The 21,869-nt window shown below is 29.1% G+C and overlaps 1 protein-coding gene across 4 annotated transcripts in view; it reads left to right on the top strand.

The window, feature by feature from the left end:
• LOC107455815 (FERM and PDZ domain-containing protein 4) overlaps positions 1-21,869 on the top strand; it is a 404,769-nt gene that overhangs the window by 369,707 nt on the left and 13,193 nt on the right. For all 4 annotated transcript variants that reach the window (XM_016073529.3, XM_071181347.1, XM_043047119.2 and 1 more), the window contains 8 exons: positions 464-577; positions 2,291-2,398; positions 4,867-4,998; positions 5,194-5,313; positions 15,766-15,902; positions 17,443-17,662; positions 18,593-18,670; positions 21,683-21,787. In XM_016073529.3, the coding sequence (XP_015929015.1) occupies positions 464-577; positions 2,291-2,398; positions 4,867-4,998; positions 5,194-5,313; positions 15,766-15,902; positions 17,443-17,662; positions 18,593-18,670; positions 21,683-21,787 (1,014 nt within the window). The remainder of the gene's footprint in view (positions 1-463; positions 578-2,290; positions 2,399-4,866; positions 4,999-5,193; positions 5,314-15,765; positions 15,903-17,442; positions 17,663-18,592; positions 18,671-21,682; positions 21,788-21,869) is intronic.

The raw sequence follows: 21,869 nt of genomic DNA, 5'->3' as shown, positions 1-21,869 counted from the left end.
AATTGCAAGGCAAATATACACTTTTATGTATATATATACACTTATATACACTTTTATACACAGTTTTAAATATACATTTTGGGCGAGTAACATTTCATGAATCTAAATTCACTCTACGTTATATTTTGAACTTAATAACTCATTATCAGGCCTATTCCATAGTTTTACATAGCTAACAATTTTACGTAGTTATTCAGATTTCACAGACAGTAATTAGTCAGAGGGCAAAAGTAACATTTTTTACCCATTTCACATGTTTAAATTTTGTTTAAAATATTTCTTAGTAGTTCGTTAGCAATCAGGTTAACAAATATTGCCTAGAGACATTGATTTGCGTCTTCTTTATATCAAATAAAAATAGACACATCAAAAGAATTTTTAGCCAATTAACGGGTTGAATTATCTATATGCCTATTTTGATAATGTAATGCTTAAAATAAATATGAAGCATTGACTTTTTCAGACAACAAGGAAGTCGGCCTTGCTCACAGCTGCAAAAAAGGCCAAACTGAAAAATAATCCAAATCGAGTACGATTTTCGGAAGGTGTTGTCATTAATGGATCCCCTCTATATTCTGTAAGTTTCTATTTTTTTCATTCTGGAAATAATGCATAGTTATATCATGTATAACATATAAATATATTTTGATAACAAATACATATAAATTTCGGATCAAATCACTGTAAAAAGTACCTGCACTCAGAATACCGATACGTAAAATTCACTTTTGCCGCAGCATGTTACGGAACAAAGTATTTGATATACCATAAATTAAATAATTACCTTGAAATCACTGCTCTTTCAATTAAATAAATATTATTGTAAAAATTATGGTATAATATTTTACGATAAAAATGGATTTTACGGATGGTGCACCCAAAGTGCCGATACTTTATATTGTAATCTGATCCAGAAATTTTTACAGTGTGGCAATAAACACCAATATTTACCTTATTGAAGTCATTGATTGGATAATTTTTCTGTTTGTTATGGTAACTGCTTATAGAACATTCTTATTTTTCAGAATTACAGTTCTACACATTTAGTAAAGATACAAAGCTGAAAACTTAATTGAAAAAATGTTTTCAGCTCATTATCTCCCTCATTTATTAAGAATCACGATTAAACCTCCGATAATGATCAGATTATTCCTCAGAACGCACCAATTTTCGTAAATTTTGAAATTTCGATTGAAATGTCTTTTAGCAAAATAAAATGGTAATAGACCTTATAAACTACCTTGCTTTCTGGTATAATTTAAACAAAATGCTGGTACTGTATTGATAAGATTTGAATGACTGTTAATGGATGATTTCTCTCATAGTTTATTTCACAAACATACGATTATGAAAAGAAAAAAAGCATGAATGATGCTTTCTATTAGAATTTGAAGTGTGTCCACAACGGCACACGCTTTCTTAAAATTGAAATATTTAAAACATTAAATAAAAAACATCGAATCGTAAGAGTTCGAGACTGAAATATATTTAAATCTCAGATATATTTTTTAAAAATATCATTACTTAAACTAAGTAAATAAACATTTATTGTTAAATAAATAATCCCAAGAAACTGAAGAGGTTAGATATTATTTGATTAAGTAACTTCATTGACTTCAAAAATATGCAGATGGAAGTAAAAATCAACACTCAAAAAATCCATTTTGAAGACATGAGTAAAAATAAACAACAGGCAAGTATGGAGAATGTTCACCAATTTTATGAGCTCTTGAAACATGTTTACTTTTATTTCCACCTACGTATTTTTGAAGCCAATGAAGTTTTTTAATCAAGAATAATTTCGCGTATTTTTTTATTAATTTTTATTTTGTTTTCGTTTCTTTTTTCTTAAACTTTATTTTATTCCGCATTCGCCTGATTTTGAGAATGGTGTGCTGGCACCCGTCACATTCTACATCCCAAACAATACAATCCCAGTTAAATGGGAGTTTACCGTTACATTTTTCATTAAACTGGTAAAAAATTTAATTCTACTACTTGTATTAATCATTAAATATCATTCGCGTTACATTATTAAATTTAATGATCTAGAGATGGAGAAAACTAAAATGCAGTATCATCAAAATATTCTAAAAATTCTTTTATAACTTCATTCGTTTTAAGTTTCATTACCAGTAGAAAACAAAACTTTAATAAAAATTTTAAATAATCTTTTTTGATGAAGAACTTAATTCATATTTTAGTTAATTGATTCAGTTAAAACCAAATTGAGCTTTATAATGTCAAAACAAGTCCTATATGTTAGTATTAACCCATTCTTGTTTTACAGCCATCTCCAAATGACTCATATGTTCCTTTCCTGCCAAATGTGCTAAAAGTATTTTTAGAAAATGGTCAAACAAAATCATTCAAGTACGACAGTACTACAACAATACAGGTAACAACCTTTCTCTACGTTTTATTCCGTAGTTATTCTCCATATTTTATTCCATAAAATATTCGTTCAATTCTTTTAATTGGATTTAAATGAAAATTAAATCTGATTATCAATCAGATTTTATATTCCATTGTTAATAAGCACTTATGAAATAGTGAAAAAAGGATTAACATTGTTTAAAAAAGTAGCAAAACTTTAAATAGAATATAAAAATATATAACTTTGTCCTCCTGATTTTCCTTGGCGCAGTTTTTTATTTAATTCCTATTAGACACCAATGGAAAGATCCGAATTGTGAAGCTCATTGATGTGAAATTTTATCCAAAACACGTTGATTGAAGGTTAGATTTAATAATGCAAATATTAAAAAACAAATGACTAACTGCTCCAGTTTATGATTATAGTAGTTATAGAGTTATTACTCTATAACCATGACAACCTTCATCTATGAAAGGGTACCCCGACATAGAGTCGAGTTAACATGTCTTATATACTAGTGTATTGTAGTGGTAGATACGCTACAGTACTCCCCCACCAGAATTATAGTTGTGATAGAATTCGATGAACGGATACGATGCTGTTTTGTGAGAAGCCAGGAGAGCTGTATTAAGATCACCGTACTTTTTGAGTGCTGAATGTGAGAGGTGTATTAACTTCACGGTCGTAGTCGCTCCTGTGTCGCCGTTAGCAGTCGAGTGTATGCAAGCCGACGTTGTGCATGATCAAGACGAGACTGAGTAGCAACAGTGCGAGGAGGTGGATAATGTCGCAGTCACAAGTAGCAAGTCAACTGTTCAATGTGGTCCATCCATCGAAGTAGGCGTTTTCATATCGAAGTGGGAGTTACCGTCAAAGTCACGTCCGAAGGTCATCAAAGTGGTGATAGTAGTTATAGAGCTATAGACCATGTCAACCTTCATCTATGAAAAGGTACCCCGACATAGAGTTGAGTTAACATGTCTTATATACTAGTGTATTATAGTTGTAATTTTGTAGTGGTAGATACGCTACAAGTTAAGAGCATTTTCACATGGAATGAAAAATACATAAATATTTGATATTATAAAAGTTTTTTATAAGAAAGACGCATAAATTTACATATTTTCTTAAATTTTTGCTAAGTAATTATGCTTTGCCGCACACAAGCATAATTACCAAGTTAGAAGTATTTAATTTCTTTTAAATACAACAATCAAAATAATGAATGCATTTGGAATTAGTGTTGGGATTATTGTCATCAATTTTTCTGAAAACTTCGAAAAACGCATGCGAGAGAACAAGAAAAAAATAGACAAACCATTTCAAGCAAAAAGTAACTCTGGTAGCAAGAACCAACTACTTGTAATTCACAAGTTTAAAACAACTTGAAAAGATCGTAAATAAGTTCACATAAATAGATAAATGATCATAACTATACAATACTGAACCACCAGAGTTAAAACACAGAATGAATTCGCAAAATGCAAAAATGCAGGTGAAATTGTAAAAAATTCGCAGTAAGGAAAAAGAAAATTGTATAATAAGAAACAAGATTGTCAACAACACCTGAGAGATAATGTAGCGTCTGTTTATCTCTCAACTCCAGCTGTTCTTGACGATCTTGGTCGATTCCTCAAAGAGACGAATACTCTGTCTTCCTTACAGCAAAATGTTTATAATTACCTATGTTTTTTTCTGAGTTCATTCTGTGTTTTAACACAGAACAATATGCTTTATTAATGCATCCAAATGATCATATGTCTGCTGTTTATGTGAACTTATTTGTACTCTTTTCACGTTATTTTAACTTTATTTGCAGCACAAACAAACCTGATTTATTTCAGCACGTAATGAAACTTATAAAATTAAGCAACGTATTCACGATAAGATAAATAAGAACCACTCCCCCTCGTAATGCTAAATTTATGAAAGCTAAAAAATAACAACGATTTAAAATAGAAAACAATATATTAAATTGGAATTAAAGTACTTCAAAAATTCTATGGCAGAGAAAAAAAAATTCTTATAAAATTACTGTACTGCACAGTGGTGATATTTATGTTGTTGTTTTTTTACAAATAAAATTGGTTTTTAAAATTATAGTTTTTGTTACCACACATTTAGCAAAAAATACAAAACTGAAAGTTAAACTTAACCAAAAAAATAGTTATTATACCATGCTCTAAGATATCATGATAAAATTAATAAATTTTACTACATTTACCAAATTTTATTATTTTACCAAATTTACCAAATTAAAAAAAAATTTATCACAAATTATAAAAATCACATTATGTTGCTAAATTTACCAAAATCATAAAAGAAGCGCTTCGGCAGTACCGATCTTTTTAGCGTACCCATAGCGCCAGAAACACGGTAAATTTTACCCTATTCTTGCAGTTTTCTTATTCTCGGAGTAGTAATCAAATTATTCTCAACCATTTTATTTTAAATTGCATTCCTTTAATATTCAACTTTAACTCTTACAGGATGTACTGAAATCTCTGCAAGAAAAACTCTCCATCAGTTGTGTCGACCATTTTAGTTTAGCTACTGAGCATGTTAAGATCACTCGCCGGAATAGGTTGACAATTTTGGATCCTAAAGACACACTCGCGAAGGTGAGAATTTAAATGATTCTCTTGGTAAACAATGTTAAACATTTCACCAAAAATATAATATTTTTGTTATTTTGTTAAATATTTCAACAAAAATATAAAATTTATGTTATTTTGTTAAATATTTCAACAAAAATATAACATTTATGTTATCTTGTTAAACATTTCAACAAAAATATAATATTTATGTTATTTTAGATTGCAGCCAAACCCGGAGCACATCACTTACGCTGTGTATTCCGAGTTACTTTTGTTCCTAGAGATGCGTATGATTTATTACAGAAGGATGCAGTAGCTTTTGAGTATCTTTATTTGCAGGTAAGTGACCATTATTTCTTGAAACTATCCTAACGTGATAGATATGATTTCGGGAGCCAAAAGTTGAGAACTTTTATATTATGTACCAGTACTTTCCAAGTTATTACTTGAGAAAAAAAAATTCAAAAATACGACTTTTTTCGAAATTTTATAACTCAGAAATTATTTGTCTAATTTTGTTCAAATTCTTTATTTTTTTTTTCATTTCAAATTGCACAGTTTTAAGGGATTTAAAATATTTTGTATCATACCCTAAAATGTAATGTTTATACTTTTATTAAATGAAATAATTTTAAAAAAATAATTATTAAAAAAAAATTTACGAAATTGTCTATTAAAGAGTTTCTAAATTCTGAGCAAAATTTCATTGATTTGCTTTAAAAGTTTCCAAGATATGGCAAAAAACACAAAAAGTGAAATTAAAATCAAGGGTCCCATACTTTCGACAGCTATCCTGATACCACACTATTTGAGACACATTTTTTAGATTGCGGTTCCCCCTCCCCATACTTTGATAATCAAAAATCAAAAATCCGATGCCAAAGAAAGTACGTTTTTGTATCTTAATCCGTAATTTAATTCATAATTAAGCACTAATTAATTCACTTATTTGATTTCAACTTTTGAACGATTAAGATTGTTTTTAAATGCGTGATCATAAAAACAAAATTATTCGGGGTGTTATCTTTTTTATCTTCGAGTACATACCTAGAAAAAATCTTGATTTGTACAACAGTACAATTGTACTAAGCTTTTATATGTGTCAAAAATGCACTGAATTAGGTTTGTTAAACATAATTCTGTTCTATAAATAATAACAGAGAGTCCTTTATCCTACTTTTAGTATAGATAAAAAAAACTGTATAAATAAAAATATATTGATCCAATGTCATCCCGAATCGAAACCTTAAAATAAGCAACTGATCCTACGATTTTCAATAGTAACTACTAAATACTTAAAAAATCATAAAAAATTGTCTTTAAAGCATTTCAAATATAACGAATTATTGATTTTCCCTTAAGTCGTAAAATTATTTGAAATAACAGACATATGGTAATAATTTAACCAATAGGGGAGAGTGGGGTCAATTGTAACATTTCTTACTAAACTATTTTTAACTAACAAAAAATCCAATATATTATTAGTATTAATTGACAGACGAGTAAAGTAGACTATCCTCTACTAGAAAAAAAATAAATACCTTATTTTAAATGTTATTATATTAGTTATTAACAATTTTTGACAGTCGTGCACTTGTTACAATTGTCCCCACTTACGGGGTCAATTGTAACAGTTCATAAATTCAACTAAAACATAGTTAATTATACATATTATCATAGTTGTGATATATTTTTTTATTGATCAAAATAGTAGTGATATTTTAGGAGTAAAAATAATAATGAGCAGAGACCTAAAGGGTTAAACTTTTAACTTTAAGGGGTTAAAAATTTTAATTTATGCTGTGAAAGGTGACAAATAAAATAATGCACATGCAACATAATATAAATGATATAGGAAACTATTGGTGGTTCTTAAAGAGTTAAGTAATGGTTTGTAAACATAAGATTATTTATTTTCAGCTGTTACAATCATCCCTTTACTTATTGTTACAATCGTCCCCAAGACGCCATTTCAGCTTCATTTGTTAAAAACAATGCTAGTTAATTAACAAAGCAATTTTTTTTATTGAAATGCTAATTAAGGTGTCCAATTACATATTCGGTTAATAAATTTTAGTTGTTTAAACAAAATTACTTTGTTGCAATATAATATTCTAATACCAAAAAGAGTACTTACATAGCGTGAAAATATCTTTTGTGATGTAACTCTTTCAAAAGTACATAAAAATGGTTGCCAGCAGGAGTGTACACGTAGATTTATTAAATACACCTTGTGTGCCACCTAGGAACCAATTCTAGAACCCGACACTCGAAATTTTTGCCCTGTTACAATTGACCCCACTCTCCCCCCTACAGTTGAAATTTATAATGCTTTAGTTTTGGAAACAGAATTTTATATACTTAATTTTCATTCTAAAATCTGAAAATAAGGTACCCATTTTTTAAACCGTCTGTAAATTTAAGTATTTTATCAGCGTTTTGTCTTTAAATCTATTTTTCTTAGTTATTTTTTTTTCTCCTGGCCGTCATTTTCTAATAAACCTAATAAATTATAACTAGATAATTTATTTAAGTATAGCATGTTGCTTAAATTGATGAATTCATTCACACTTGAATATTGATAAATATTTTATATTTTTTGAGTGTCAAAATAACTTCTTTTCAAATAATTTCAAAATATTGTGTGTGTGTGTGTGTGTTTTTTTTTTTTTTTTTTAAATTTAAAGAAGACTACATATTTCAATTTTCTTGAAGTAGAACAGTTTTGAAAAGAACTTATTTGACAGGCTAAAAAAGTTGTTTCAAATCAATATCATACTTCTTATGACTTTTATCATAAGCACAAGACATCATCTTTTTTTGTCTTCAAATTTCATCTCTGAAAAAAATAAAATTTTAAAAGTTCTTTGCGTTGTTTTACAAAAGTGGTTTATTTTAAATAATGGCTGTGCTTTTGTTTAACTCTTGAAAAAATTCAGAATCCTAAGTAAAATTTTAGATAAGTTCTAGAAAGTAGAAAAAAATATATACTCACAACTAAATACAAACCATATAGACTCATTAACAATGCAGTGTTACCAAAAACTGAATTGTTGCTATATATTCATGAACAGTGACTTCTTTTATGTTGAACGAGCAAATTTTAAAATAATTGTTGTCATATGCCACTAAGGCAGGAAGGTGCGCTTCTTTTTGTTTTCCAGAGGCGCCATCTATGGCCAAGAATTGCAACTTTTGTCACACACGTATGTCACAGCCCGTTTTACAGGGAGGACACATTCATACATCGTTCATCCCCAGATCTTAATTGTGATTTGAACCAGAGCACGATCAATCCCCGATCCAGTACCCCCAAGGGTATTGATTTGTTATTGGAGCTTGACTAATTTTGTGACCCCGACAAATTTAGCGTACACAAGTCAACATTTTGTATACAGGGTGGCTTCAGCTGTCGGGGATCGAACTCATGACCTCTTAGACATGGACCCAACACCCTATCAACCAGGTTATCCTGCCCCTTTTAAAATAGTTAAACTATTTAAGTTGGAGGGGAAATCACAATTACTATTATTTAAGAACAACCCTTTTCCTATAAAAATTCTAAACCCAGATATGAGTGCATCGATATCCTTATCTTTAATAAATATTCCTATAAAATATTCATGTTTAGGTCTAATGTTTTAAAAATTATTTTTAAAATCCTACAGAAAGGCAGCTTCCATCTTCATTAGTTTGCTATGAATATAATTTTAAAACACCCACGCGTCATGGCATTGAAAATATACTTAAATAAGCGATTTCACGAAACCACTAAATTCAAAGTAAAAATATAAAAGTGCAAAAAATATAAATGGAATGAAGATCAAAGAGATGGATATAAAATATTCATAAAAATATTTTTATTTTCAATTTACATTTGTTCAATGTAACGAAAAAAAATGCTTTTATTTTGAATTCAAACTTTTTTTCTGTTTATTTTCATGCATTCGCAACTGTCTTCTCTTAATGTAAAAGCGCTTCTTTTGATTTTCTTTAACTACAAACTAGACATTTTATATTTGTCTGTATTTTTTTTATGAATATTTTATGAAAAATGACTGCATATATTTTCACTTTTCTGACGATAGTAGGAAAATGACTTTTTTACATTCAAAGCTTGTTTACAAATGTTAAATTTGATACGCATCTTTCTTGTCAACAAACATTTTTATAAATCTCAAACAAATTCGGTGGCTTATGAATTGATATTTTTTCCAGAAATTATATGATTAAATGAGATGACGGTTATTTAAAGTTTTTAAATATTTGATGAGACTACGAAGTATTTTACTAAATTACTTAGAACTGCAACTGACAAAAGAATAGTTTTATTTATTATTGCATGGCTTTCTAAAATCACAAATAGTACAGTAAAAATAATTAAAAAATTTAAACCCGAAAAAATTCACGCTTGCGGCAAACTGCTAAGTACCCTCCTCATAGTAAATGGTCAAAAGTTTCAAATACTCACTCGTCTTGTTTTGACAGGGAAGGGAAATGGAGGGAGAAAGTTACATTATGCTATTTAGACATATGAAGTATTGTTTCCAATGTAGTTTTTCAAAACTGAATTAAATGAGGCCAATTTCGAGATCGTGTAACTAATAGTTTAGAAGTTATAGGAGTTTTATATACAAAAGGTACAATTTTATACTGTTCTCTATTTACGCATCTGACATTGCTATCCAAACTGGTAAAGCATGGTTTTCTATGTTCTTCAAGTTTTTGCTGAATTAAAATTTTGCACAAGAATTAAAGTTGCCACTCCTAAACCAGATATTTCAGCTTGATTACTAAGATACTAATAAAATACGTGAATTTCTGGAACTAAAATTATTTTTGTGAGTAGTTTTGACGGTTATTATAAATCTGAAAATAGTTGCATCGATCATTAATGTGTGTTATCCGGTACTAAATACTCTGTACCGGTTCTTGATACTAAGAACAGGGTCTGGGTAATGAATTTTTTACCGGGTAATTGCCAGATTCATGTCTAATTAAAACTACGTTGCTAGGGATTTTACGTATTTATTCAAATTTTGAATTATCTTTGCTGGTTCTCTTCCTATTGTACAGATTTCACAAAAAAATACATTTTTTGTAAGTATTTAAAAAAAGTAATTATTAAAAATTTGTCAACAGTATGAAGCAATATGAGTTAAAGTTATCAAACAATCCATTTAAATATTTGGGGAAAAACGCTTTAACCTCTAAAAACTTGTAACTCGAAAATCATTATTTTGAAACTAGCGATATCTATAGGGGAGAGTGGGGTCAATTGTAACATTTTTTACTTAACTATTTTTAACTGACAAAAATTTCAATATATTATTAGTATTTATTGACAGACGAGTAAAGTAGACTATCCTCTACTAGAAAAAAAAATAAATACCTTATTTTAAATGTTATTATATCAGTTATTAACAATTTTTGACAGTCGTGCACTTGTTACAATTGTCCCCACTTACGGGGTCAATTGTAACAGTTCATAAATTCAACTAAAACATAGTTAATTATACATATTATCATAGTTGTGATATATTTTTTTATTGATCAAAATAGTAGTGATATTTTAGGAGTAAAAATAATAATGAGCAGAGACCTAAAGGGTTAAACTTTTAACTTTAAGGGGTTAAAAATTTTAATTTATGCTGTGAAAGGTGACAAATAAAATAATGCACATGCAACATAATATAAATGATATAGGAAACTATTGGTGGTTCTTAAAGAGTTAAGTAATGGTTTGTAAACATAAGATTATTTATTTTCAGCTGTTACAATCGTCCCTTTACTTATTGTTACAATTGTCCCCAAGACGCCATTTCAGCTTCATTTGTTAAAAACAATGCTAGTTAATTAGCAAAACTAATCTTTTTTTTATTGAAATGTTAATTAAAGTGTCCACTTACATATTCGGTTACTAATTTTTATTTGTTTAAACAAAATTACTTTGTTACAATATAATATTCTAATACCAAAAAAAGTACTTGCGTGGCGTGAAAATATCTTTTGTGATGTAACTCTTTCAAAAGTACATAAAAATGGTTGCCATCAGGGGTGTACATGTAGATTTATTAAATACACCTTGTGCGCCACCTAGGAACCAAATCTAGAACCCGACACTCGAAATTTTTGCTCTGTTACAATCGTACCCTGTTACAATTGAACACACTCTCCCCTACTCAAGGAAAAAAATCGTTTAACTTTCAATCATAATTACGAATTTACTGAAATCTACGTTAGGTGTTAAATTGAGTCTTTACTGAACTATAGTACTCTATACTCGAATTTATTACGGTTTTATTTGCTCCATAATTTGGTTAAGCATGACATACTTAGGTTGGACAAAATTTGCACGTGCACGATATTATATTTCAACTCGCTTCAAACACTGTTATAATCAAATTTTAAAAAACTAATATATGTTGTAAACCAAAAACGAAACGCTGTTTTAAACCATAAAAAAGCACACCAAAATCATGTATTAGACGTGCATCTGGCAATTACCCGGTAAAAGATTCATTACCCAGACCCTGCTCTTAGTATCAAGACCCGGTACCGAGTATTTAGTACCGGAAGTTTTAAACCACTCTTAAAAATTCTGAAGTATGTTTAATTAAACTGTCATTCAAATTTGATTTTTTCTTATTATGATTCCTAATTGAACAATGCTATCGCACTTTTTAAATTTAATAACCCGTTGGTAGGATGAAACTTGAACTGTCGAGATTTAGTCGTTCAATTTACGCCTTATTTTTTTTAAATTTGCTCTAAATTACTGTTAAAATTACCGATGCTCAACGTGCTTCAATAGCTGTTATAAAGCAAAAATATTTCAAAGCATATCAAAATCATGTACCAAGAAGTTTTGAACCACCCTTAAAAAATTTTGAAGTACATATACTGTCATTCAAATTTGCTTTAACCTGATTAACGCTAAATTGAACAATAATATTCCCCTTTTTAAATTCAATAGCCCGTTGGTCTAGTGAAACTTGAATGATCGAGATTCAGGAGTTAAATTTACGCCTAATTTTCTTAAACAAATTTGTTCTATATTACGGTTTAAGTTACCGATTTAATGCTTTATCATTGACCCAATTTTTCTAAGAATATGCTAAAATCAATAGATTTGCTAGTTATTTTTGAAAAAAAACTAGAAATTCTATAATGTAAACTCTCTCAAATATTTATTTTCAAACTATGGTCAATGTTTTTTTCCCTGAAATACTTCTTTATTTTCTTATTAATTTATACTATAATTACAAAGCTTTAGATTAGACACTTATATTTTGATAAATCTTCTACTCAAATTGTATCAAGAATATGTCTGCAAGTTACGTTTCAATGATAATATACGCTTAACAAAACCAAAAAGTAGACGTTAAAATAGTCTTTGATAGTTAACAAATAAACTAAAAACTATTTTCTACCCTTCTCAAAGAACAATTATTTTCAAGGCGTCATAAACTAATATCACAAAATAAATAAAAAAAAACAAAGAATTATAAGCAGCTAATTAATCATTAATAGTTGTTAAGGAAGCGGGAAAACATTTTAGTCTCTCTCCAAAAATAAAATAATAACTTTCAGGTGCTGAACTATGATCCAAAAAATAAAAAAGGCTTAAATTTATAATAGTTATCACATTTTTTATAAACAGAAAAAATATATCTCCCCTTTCCTAAAGAAAAAAAAATCAGGAGCTTTGCACATAAGTACTCTTTCAGCTTAAATATATTTTAAAATCTAAAAATGGTAAAATAAATTAAATTTTCAAATCGAGTCTTTTGTTTAACTGTTTCAACGAAACGCTGATCGTAAACTAAATAGAAACTAAACTATAAAAAGCTCAACCGTAAAAGCTTCTTTATTAAATATTAATTAAAACAGAAAGTAAGCATAATTGAAAACATCTTGCTCATTAACTCTAGAAGGTATCGCATTTGCCTAATGTAGATTTTCAAAAAAGTAGTAAAAATAGTGTTTGCAAAAGTATAATTTCTAATTAATGAAAAGATTGCTTTTTTGAAATTTTTAGGCTTGCGAACTAATCAATTTGAAAATTGCGTATATGAAATGTTAATGAGGCAGACAGTAGTAAGTAAATTTTTAAAAGGGTAGACATAGGCTTGATATAGCTAATTACAATCACAGTGGCTTCTTTTGTTCGATGTAAAAAAAACATTGCTTTAAATAAACTCATTTTCTACACAAAGAAAATTAACTATGTACGAGCAAATATAGTTTTTTTTTAAATGTTAACTGTTAAATATTAAAGATCGGATTCATATATATTCTAGAGGGTTTTTTTCACATATTTGATATCTAATAATTTGAAATAATCTTTAACATTAAATTAGAAATCGGAAAAAGAGTGATTATTATCTATTATTATTAGTTGATTTTTCAAATTCGATTTCTTAGGAACTATTCAACTGATTTTGCTCAAAATTTCTATTTTGAGATATACTATAATCCTGAGATATAGTATATCTCAAAATAGAATCCATTAAGATATCTCAAATCCATTAAGATATACTATAATCAATTATGTACATTTAGATATACCAATCTAAATATATTAATCTTTTCCTGAATCTAATCGCAATTATTCTGTAAAGAGTACGGGCCTTCAATTCTGACTCATTTCTTCATATTTCTTTAAAAATATTTAGAAATCAATTCTATACCTTTAGAAGTGTTTACATCATGCGATTTCTCATACATATCTTTAAAGTTTTTAGCGACTTGAAGTTTAGGAATAAATTGCAAAAAAAAAGTGCTTTTAAACACCCTAAGCTGAAAAAAATATAGCTATTAACATGAAACTTGAGTATCACTTGCTTTGGTTATTATTTGCGATAACTGCACAAAATTTCGTAAACCTTGCATGAATATTCATTAAGATATGGGCATTTTTACAAAAAAAGAACTAATTTTTTGCCTTACGTTTTCTTACTATAACTGCAGAATTATTCAATAAAATTAAGCAAAATTTTTAGAGTAATTTTTAATTAATAACAAAAATGTTATAATTTGTAATTTGAAAAGAATTCTTTATAAACTGCTGAAGGTATGAGCATTTAAATGTAATCGTTTTATACTGCGCAGGCGCAGAAAAAAATCACAGTTTTGTTTTGAATCGTATTTGATAACATATTTAAAAAATTCGATTTAAATCTCGTTTGAAGTTTTAAAAGTTTCTAGCGAGTATAGAAGTGTTTCCATAATTTTATCCAACCCCTGTACCCGAATAAGCATAAAAATTAGCCATTTCGAGAACGAATATATTCTTACTTTTATTACTTCCTTTTACAAACTTAATCTTATCTCAAAATTAACTTTCTTAACTGAGCAAAGTCACAGTTTAATACATTTTCAACGTGCTTACTCCGCGGAAACATAAAGTCTCTAGCAGGAGAGGGTTCATATTATTGTACTTTAAAGTCGAATAGTTGGAAAGAGACGAGATAAATCGGGTTTCTTTTTGCAATGTCACCGAATGAACGATGAGAATTCTCTCATGTGGAAGCATTCTTCCATTAATGGCACCAGGTATCTTTCACAAATGATAGTCTTCCATTTCAAAGTTCTATTTTTCTTTTCTAATACTCTTTAAACGCATCAAAAATCTTAGTGCTTCGGAGAGTACGTCAAAGATGGGTTATAGTTCAAATAAATTATACCTTTGGTGATCGTTTGTTACACGCAGTCACCGAAGACCTAAAACTACGCAGGTAGGTTTAAAATTATTTCCAATAAATAAAAAAAAATTCCATTGCCCACCTAGAGAATGACCTTTTGACATACAGGCTTCTGAAGAGCAGATTTGTTGGCCACTCTTTCAGGGGCACCATATTGAGTGGGCCAACGTTGCTCTCCCAGTAAGAACAGATAGTACAGATAATGAAAGAACATTCATGGCTTGCCCGGGATTCGAACCCAGAACCTTTCTGTTGCAGGGCCAGTTCCCTGATCCATACACAGGCCGGTTGGCATAAATAATAAATATAATTAATACATAATTTTAAAAACTGTGCTTTTTTTCAGTTGACTAAAAAATTTTGTCAGTTTTAATGCGAAAAACATAAAGCACATCATTTTCAAAAGAGGAGAGAATACTTTTTGGTTTTGCTTGTAGCAATTACGAAACGGTCAAAACTTGTATTGCCATTCAACACAGAGCTCCAGTGAACAATGGAGAAATCAAGTTAATCGGAAAGTGATCGTAAATTTGTTTACAATAAATTCCCGGTCACGATAATATGGCGATAAATTCTACTTGTTGTGGTCTGGTAACAATTGAAAATCGTATTCAAAATCGTATTTTCAGTATTTCACATTATTGTTGGTTATTATTGGTTTGATATTTTATACAGACTACCATGAATACTAAATAAAGATCTTAAAACAAGCTAGAAAAATATTCTCTAACCATCACAAATAGTGCAGCTTGAAGTGTTTTAGTATTTAAGATCCATAGTTTTGTGTCGAGTGGTCAGCAATCACCTTGGTTCCATGTTGCATGCCAGATGCCCAGTGATTATCTCTCAAATAATCGCTCAGTATTTTGTTTAAACATTAAAACTTACTGAAGTAATTGTAGTAAGAAATTTACAATTATATAATTTCAATTTGTGATGTTTTAAATTTAAGTGGTCCAATTTTAAGCAAATATTTGTATAAATGAATTCAGACCGTAATCATACAGGAAGAATTAGATCCTAATTTAACTGCTGTATTTGAATCGTATAGAATTTTTCAGTGATGAGATGTTTTTCCTTCCAGTGTTGCAATGATGTCGTGGAAGAAAGATTTACTCCAGAACTGAAGTACGACATCGCTTTGCGTCTCACTGCTCTCAATATTCAACAACATTGCCTTAGTAATGGAATGCAGGGAAAAATTACAGTTAAAAATGTCGAGTAAGTCATTGGTTATGGTATTCTGTACTTTATTGCACCAACTATTTAAAACATCGCAGTCCCTGACCAAATTATTAGACGCACTATAAGATTTTATGTAAAATCTTACTTCTATACTATACAACTTTATTATTTTTACGCGACTGAAACAGGTTTGCACATGTTTACGCAAGTTTATCAATGCATTAAATTAGACGAAATTTTATATAAATTCAACGATTGGATAAATTAGACGATATATTATAAAAATATAGAATATTTATTATATCAGGTAAAGTATTAGTATATAATAATAAATCGACCAAATTATTAGACACTGTGTAGTTTTTTAATAATTACATGTTTTGCACGAGTTTATGTGCAATACTTTTATATTTAAACATACATGCAATGGGCTTTTATTCGGAAGTTTTTTTTACATATTTCTTATTTGTATTTATTTTTAACATATTGCATTATAATGTTAACCAGTTGATACACGAACGTAAACAGGTGCAAACCGGTTTCAGCCGCGTGAAATTAATTGTTTTACAAAAATGTTCATATCTCCATAAATATTTACTCTAGGTTGACGAAACTTAATGAAGTTATTGAAAATAACAACTAAAGTAGAAGATACAAGTTGCAAGCTTATTGCTTAATTTTCTGGCATAGAGTGTTCAAAAAGGCTTGTTTTCTTTCGTAATTTATTATTGGTCTCCCGAACCTCTGTAAGCTTTAAATCTTATAGCTAAGTATGAAAAATAGCATGAACTAAACTCTTCTAAAGTTACAAAATAATATTTCAAGCATTTCTTGAGAAATGTAAGCAAAATGCCAAAAACTGAAAGTGTCTCTTCCATTATTGTAGATTGTATTGTATATGTTGTTTTTTAATCATATGTACACCGAAGAGCCATTACGTTATGACCACCTTTAGCCCTCAAAACCGCTAGCACCCGCCGTGACATTGATTCCACAAGGTGCTGATAGGTAGTCTGAGGTATCTGGTACCAAGCGCTCACCAACTGGTCCTGCAATTCCCTCACATTGCGAGGGGGTAGCGTGGCAGCACGAATTTGGTTTTCCAAGTAGGGCTACAAATGCTCTATTGGATTAAGGTCAGGTGAATTTGGGGGTCAAGACATGACTTGAAAGTCACTGGAATGTTCCTCGATGATTCGACCCTTATGAGACGATGCCTTATCCTGTTGGTGAACACCATCCCCCGCAGGAAGAACTGCCATGAATGGGTGAACCTGGTCTGCGACTATGTTCAAGTAGCTTACAGACGTCAGGGATTGTTCTATGAGGATTATGTATCCTAATGTGCCTCATGAAAACACTGTTCCTTTGCGAGAAACCATGAAAACCTGGACGAGCCCATTGTTATTGATGGAGGGTGGTCATGATGTAATGGCTCTTCGGTGTATATCGTATATATATATATGCATACATCAAGCATATTTTAACTTCAATTTACTTAATTACATATGTTCTTTGAATTATTTTTTATTATTAATTATGTATAAAAGTAACTATCACCCCTTTAAAAATCTAGGAGGGAATGTGGAATCGACAGGTTTGTCCCCGTTTCTTTGCTAGAAACAATGAAACGAAAAGAGTTGAGGAAACTGCTTGGCCATTTCTTAAAGCAGAATCAGGCATTGTGTGCACCAGGTCAGAAACGTATGACAGCGCTACAAGCGAAACTACATTACCTGAAAATCATTAGTGAACTACCTAGCTATGGATCTAAGTGCTTCTCTACTAATTTAAGTGTAAGACACTCATCTATCATGATCTTTACTCTTAATTATAAATTAAATAACTTAGTTAAAAAAAGAACAACAAAGAAGTGGTATTTTAAAGTGAATTTATTTTAAAATCAGTTTCAGAATGAACCGGGTGTATCAAAAATAAGCACAGATTTCAAAAATCAGAAGGAGATCAATGTATAAAGTTTGCTGCTTTCCGCTTACGAAACAAAATATTTTAATTTTGCCAAGTTTCTTAATTAGTTACAAATCTCATCAACAGATGTAGTTTGAAAGAAACTTTCTTTCGCAGAAACAAGATGGCGCAGCCTGAGAACGAAATTGACATTCATTCGTAAATGTTTCAGTTAAAATGGACCGACATTCAGTAGAAATCACTGTTTTATTGTTCTTCCAGATTGTAGCGCCATCTGTTGACAAACGTTATACTAATTTTGAAACTTGAGGCCTCTTTAAATAACTTAATTTCTCGAGAAAAACGTATATTTTTGGCTCCTATTTCTCTAAACTGATTTTTTAAACGTTCTGTCATTTTCTGGACACCCGTTATAGAAACGCTAGAAAACTATTTACAAAACTAATGTTAATTAAAAATCCTTATTTAATGATTGTGGTAGAATAAATTGATGGATTTGCTCAAAGCATACCAGAAATTATTGTTTTAAATAAATATTTAAAAAAAACACAGTTAAAAATACTTTATACAGTCCATCTTATATTTTAATTCGGAGACTTAACCGTTTTGTCTTGTATCCCTATATTTTTTTAAAAAATTAACAAGTTCGCTACAAAATATTAACGCTTTAAAAATGTCATTTAACAAGTACTTCTACTGAACTCTAGAATTCATAGTGGAAAAAAACATGTATTCTTTTGATATTTATTAGTATGTTTACAGTTATTTATTTATTTTTTATCAAAAACCTTTTTCAGGACAATAATCCAGAAATAACCCTTTTGCTTAGCCCCAGATTTGGTATCAGTCAAATCGGAAACATACGGAATACATGTGTAAGTAGTCTTTGTTTCTTCTTTCTTTCCCTCCTCAATGTTGAAATATGGAGAGAAAAAACTGGTATTTTTAAGAATTAAAACTTTTAACTTCAAATTACATTGTTTTTACAAATTGTTAAATAATTTGTATTCTGATTTTTGTCACCAAAACGGAACAGTTAGCATGTATACCTTAAAATAATACTTCAAACTTTTGGTTTGTTTTCCTTTACTTTGATTCACTTCCTTAAATTTTATAAATTTAGCAAATATTTAAATGAAGGCCACTAAATACTTTCATTCGAAAAATTTGACATTTAAAAATAAAATTAGAGCAACTAATTACAAAAATTCCATAAAATTAAATGGCAATTTTTCATCAATGATAATTATAATTATTATATTATTATTATTTTATAAATAAAAAAAATCTTGCTAACAAAAAATAATTCTGTTTTCAAATCTATAATAAACATTGTACCAACTATGTCATTAATTTAGTAATTAAATTGCTATTTTGTGTTTTACAAATAGATTTAAATAGTTAAAAAAATCAGAATTAAATATATTTTTTTCATTTTCGAAAAAAGTTAGTTTGTTTGCTTTTTACTTTTACATTTATTTTAATTTATCTTAATTTGCTTTGATTAAATCTATTAAATGTAAAAAAAACTCACAGCTTATTTAAATTTCTACCACTCTAAATATTTACGTTTCGAATAATTTAATATTTTAAAAATTAAAGGATGCTAAATAACCGAAAATTCTAATAAAAATAATGAAAACGTTGATTTTTCGTTAACGATTTTTATATTGAATATTATATAAAAGCTTAACGTTGCCGCAAATAATTACATCGACAAACTTATTAACTAATTTTGAAATGTTTATTTTTGTGTTTTGCTTGTAGATTCAGAAAATTACAAAATCTCAAGAATGTTTTTATTTATTTATTTATTTTTTATTTGAAAAAATACAATTTGTTTTCTTTTTGCTCATAATTTTATGAAATATTTCGTCTCCAAAAATAGATTATTTTGTTTGTAACTAGAAATTTTAAATTTTAGAGCTTCTTAAGATTTTATTGATTAAAATTCTTTTGAAAAGGAATAAATCATATTACTAAATATGTTCTAAATGAGCGTATATAAACACCTTCTTTAAATCAAATTATAAATGACTTTTATAAACAGCTAAATACACACTTCTACGCAACTACTGTTGATTTAGATTTATCAAAAGTTGTTTTTGACTTCGAACATCTGCGTTTGTTATTTTAAGGCTTTTAAACAATCCACTTGATAAAGTCACTCATGAACTGCATTATTTGAAAAGAAATTAGTTATACAAATATTTCATTGTTCGGCTTTTTCTTTTGAATCACATATAAATTGATCTTAGTGATCTTAAACTTAAAGTATACTAATGAAACTTTTTAGAACGTAATTTGTTTTATTTTAAACTAAATTACTGTTGATTTTAAATTGCATAGTTTTTTTAAAATCACATTTGAAAAGTAGAATTATAAAACAAAAATTAACTAGTCTCAGATTTCATTAGAAATGTACTCTTGCCATGTATAGTCCACATAAGCAACCACGCTTACAATTAATATTTCAGCTTATCTAACATAACGAAAAGAAAAAAATTTAAGACTCAGCAAAAAACTTTTTAAGTAAAAAAAGCTATGAGCTAACAAATATCAGTGATGTTATCGTTTAAGTATTTGAAGAAAGAAAAATAGAATCTCTAGTTAATTTTAGAACAATGGCTGATACTAAATCATTGAGAAAAATTTCTCCTGAAGGAAATAATTAAAAACTTTTACTGATTTTTAGGATCTGAAGCTAAAATTTCTCTTTCCAATCATTTTCCTAATTTCTGGATCGTAATGCACACACTTCTGTAGTTAAAAGAGACACACACGCGCGCACAAACAATACGTTTTATTAAAGATCATTAAAAAATATTTATTTCCTGCTTATGAAGTGTTCAAAAATTATGCATAGTTTAGTCAATTATAAATTTTTGTTAGAAATTCCAGCTCAAAAAGATTTTATAATTGTAAATAAATGTTAAAATTTTAAGCACGGAATAATTATGGTAATCTTATAAAAATTATAATAATTTATTACGATTTGGCAAGTTGACTGCGGCGATCAGAAACTTTGCCGTCACGCATATTCGGGTGACAGCAAAGTTTCTGATCGGGCCGCGTCACCCATATTCGAGTGACAGCAAAGTTTCTGATCGGGCCGCGTCACCCATATTGGGGAGACCCTTATTTGACTTCTTGCGAAGGATATTCGTATGTATTTGAAAAGATATATCACAGGAAGTAACAAAACTATTGAATTGTTATAAAAATTATACAAAATGGATTTATTAAGAAAATTGTGAGACTCGTAAAAGCTTTCTTGTTCGCTGCCATTTGACTCACTAAAAATAAGCTTTCCATTTTTCGTTTCGAAACTTCAACGAATTAGAGTAAAGATTCTAAGTTATGTTCTTTATTCGGCAAAGATTCAAAGTGATCGTGTAAAGTGGCGAGATGAGAAGCAGAGGCGAATCAACGGACACAAAGAAACAGATATGATACCATGCAAACAAGCGGAACGTAATATTATTCTTGTGACCATCAAAGACAGAGTCTCGCATTATTAAAATCTCGGGGGGAGTACTTAGTCGAATACGCTTCATACAGCGGTACTCGTGACCTGAAAGAGATTTCTCTGTAAACGCGTGCGCAGTCAACGTGTTAAATAGTATAATACTAACAGATCATAAAAATGCTAGAATCTTTTTTTAATGAAAAAAATATAGTTTTATACAATGTTCCTATTGTTAAAAAAATTAGTGAATAAGAAAAAAATTTTGCCTAGAGGATATCCCACCTAAGACAGAGGGAATCATATTAAATTACTTATATATGTTTCTTTTTTTCTCTTTTGCAACATATTTTTCAACTAAGAACTGTTGGCGTCCTTTGGCGATCGGATATTCTATGGAACTAATGAGATTTCTTTGCAGCCTATTACACTTAGCCGAATAGAAGATATAACTGAAGCAAGAATAAAGAAAGAGGATGAAATCTCATGTCTTGTTGAACTAACAACAAAAGATGCTGACAGACAGGTAAAAATAAACTTTTATTCATACAGAGTCAACATTATTGATTAACTCATAATGTTACTCATAACGTTAACTCATAACATAA

Source organism: Parasteatoda tepidariorum, chromosome 1, assembly GCF_043381705.1.
Source record: "Parasteatoda tepidariorum isolate YZ-2023 chromosome 1, CAS_Ptep_4.0, whole genome shotgun sequence".
NCBI lineage: Eukaryota > Metazoa > Arthropoda > Arachnida > Araneae > Theridiidae > Parasteatoda > Parasteatoda tepidariorum.
Note: the sequence above shows the minus strand (reverse complement) of the source record. Positions and strands in the feature narration are given on the sequence as shown.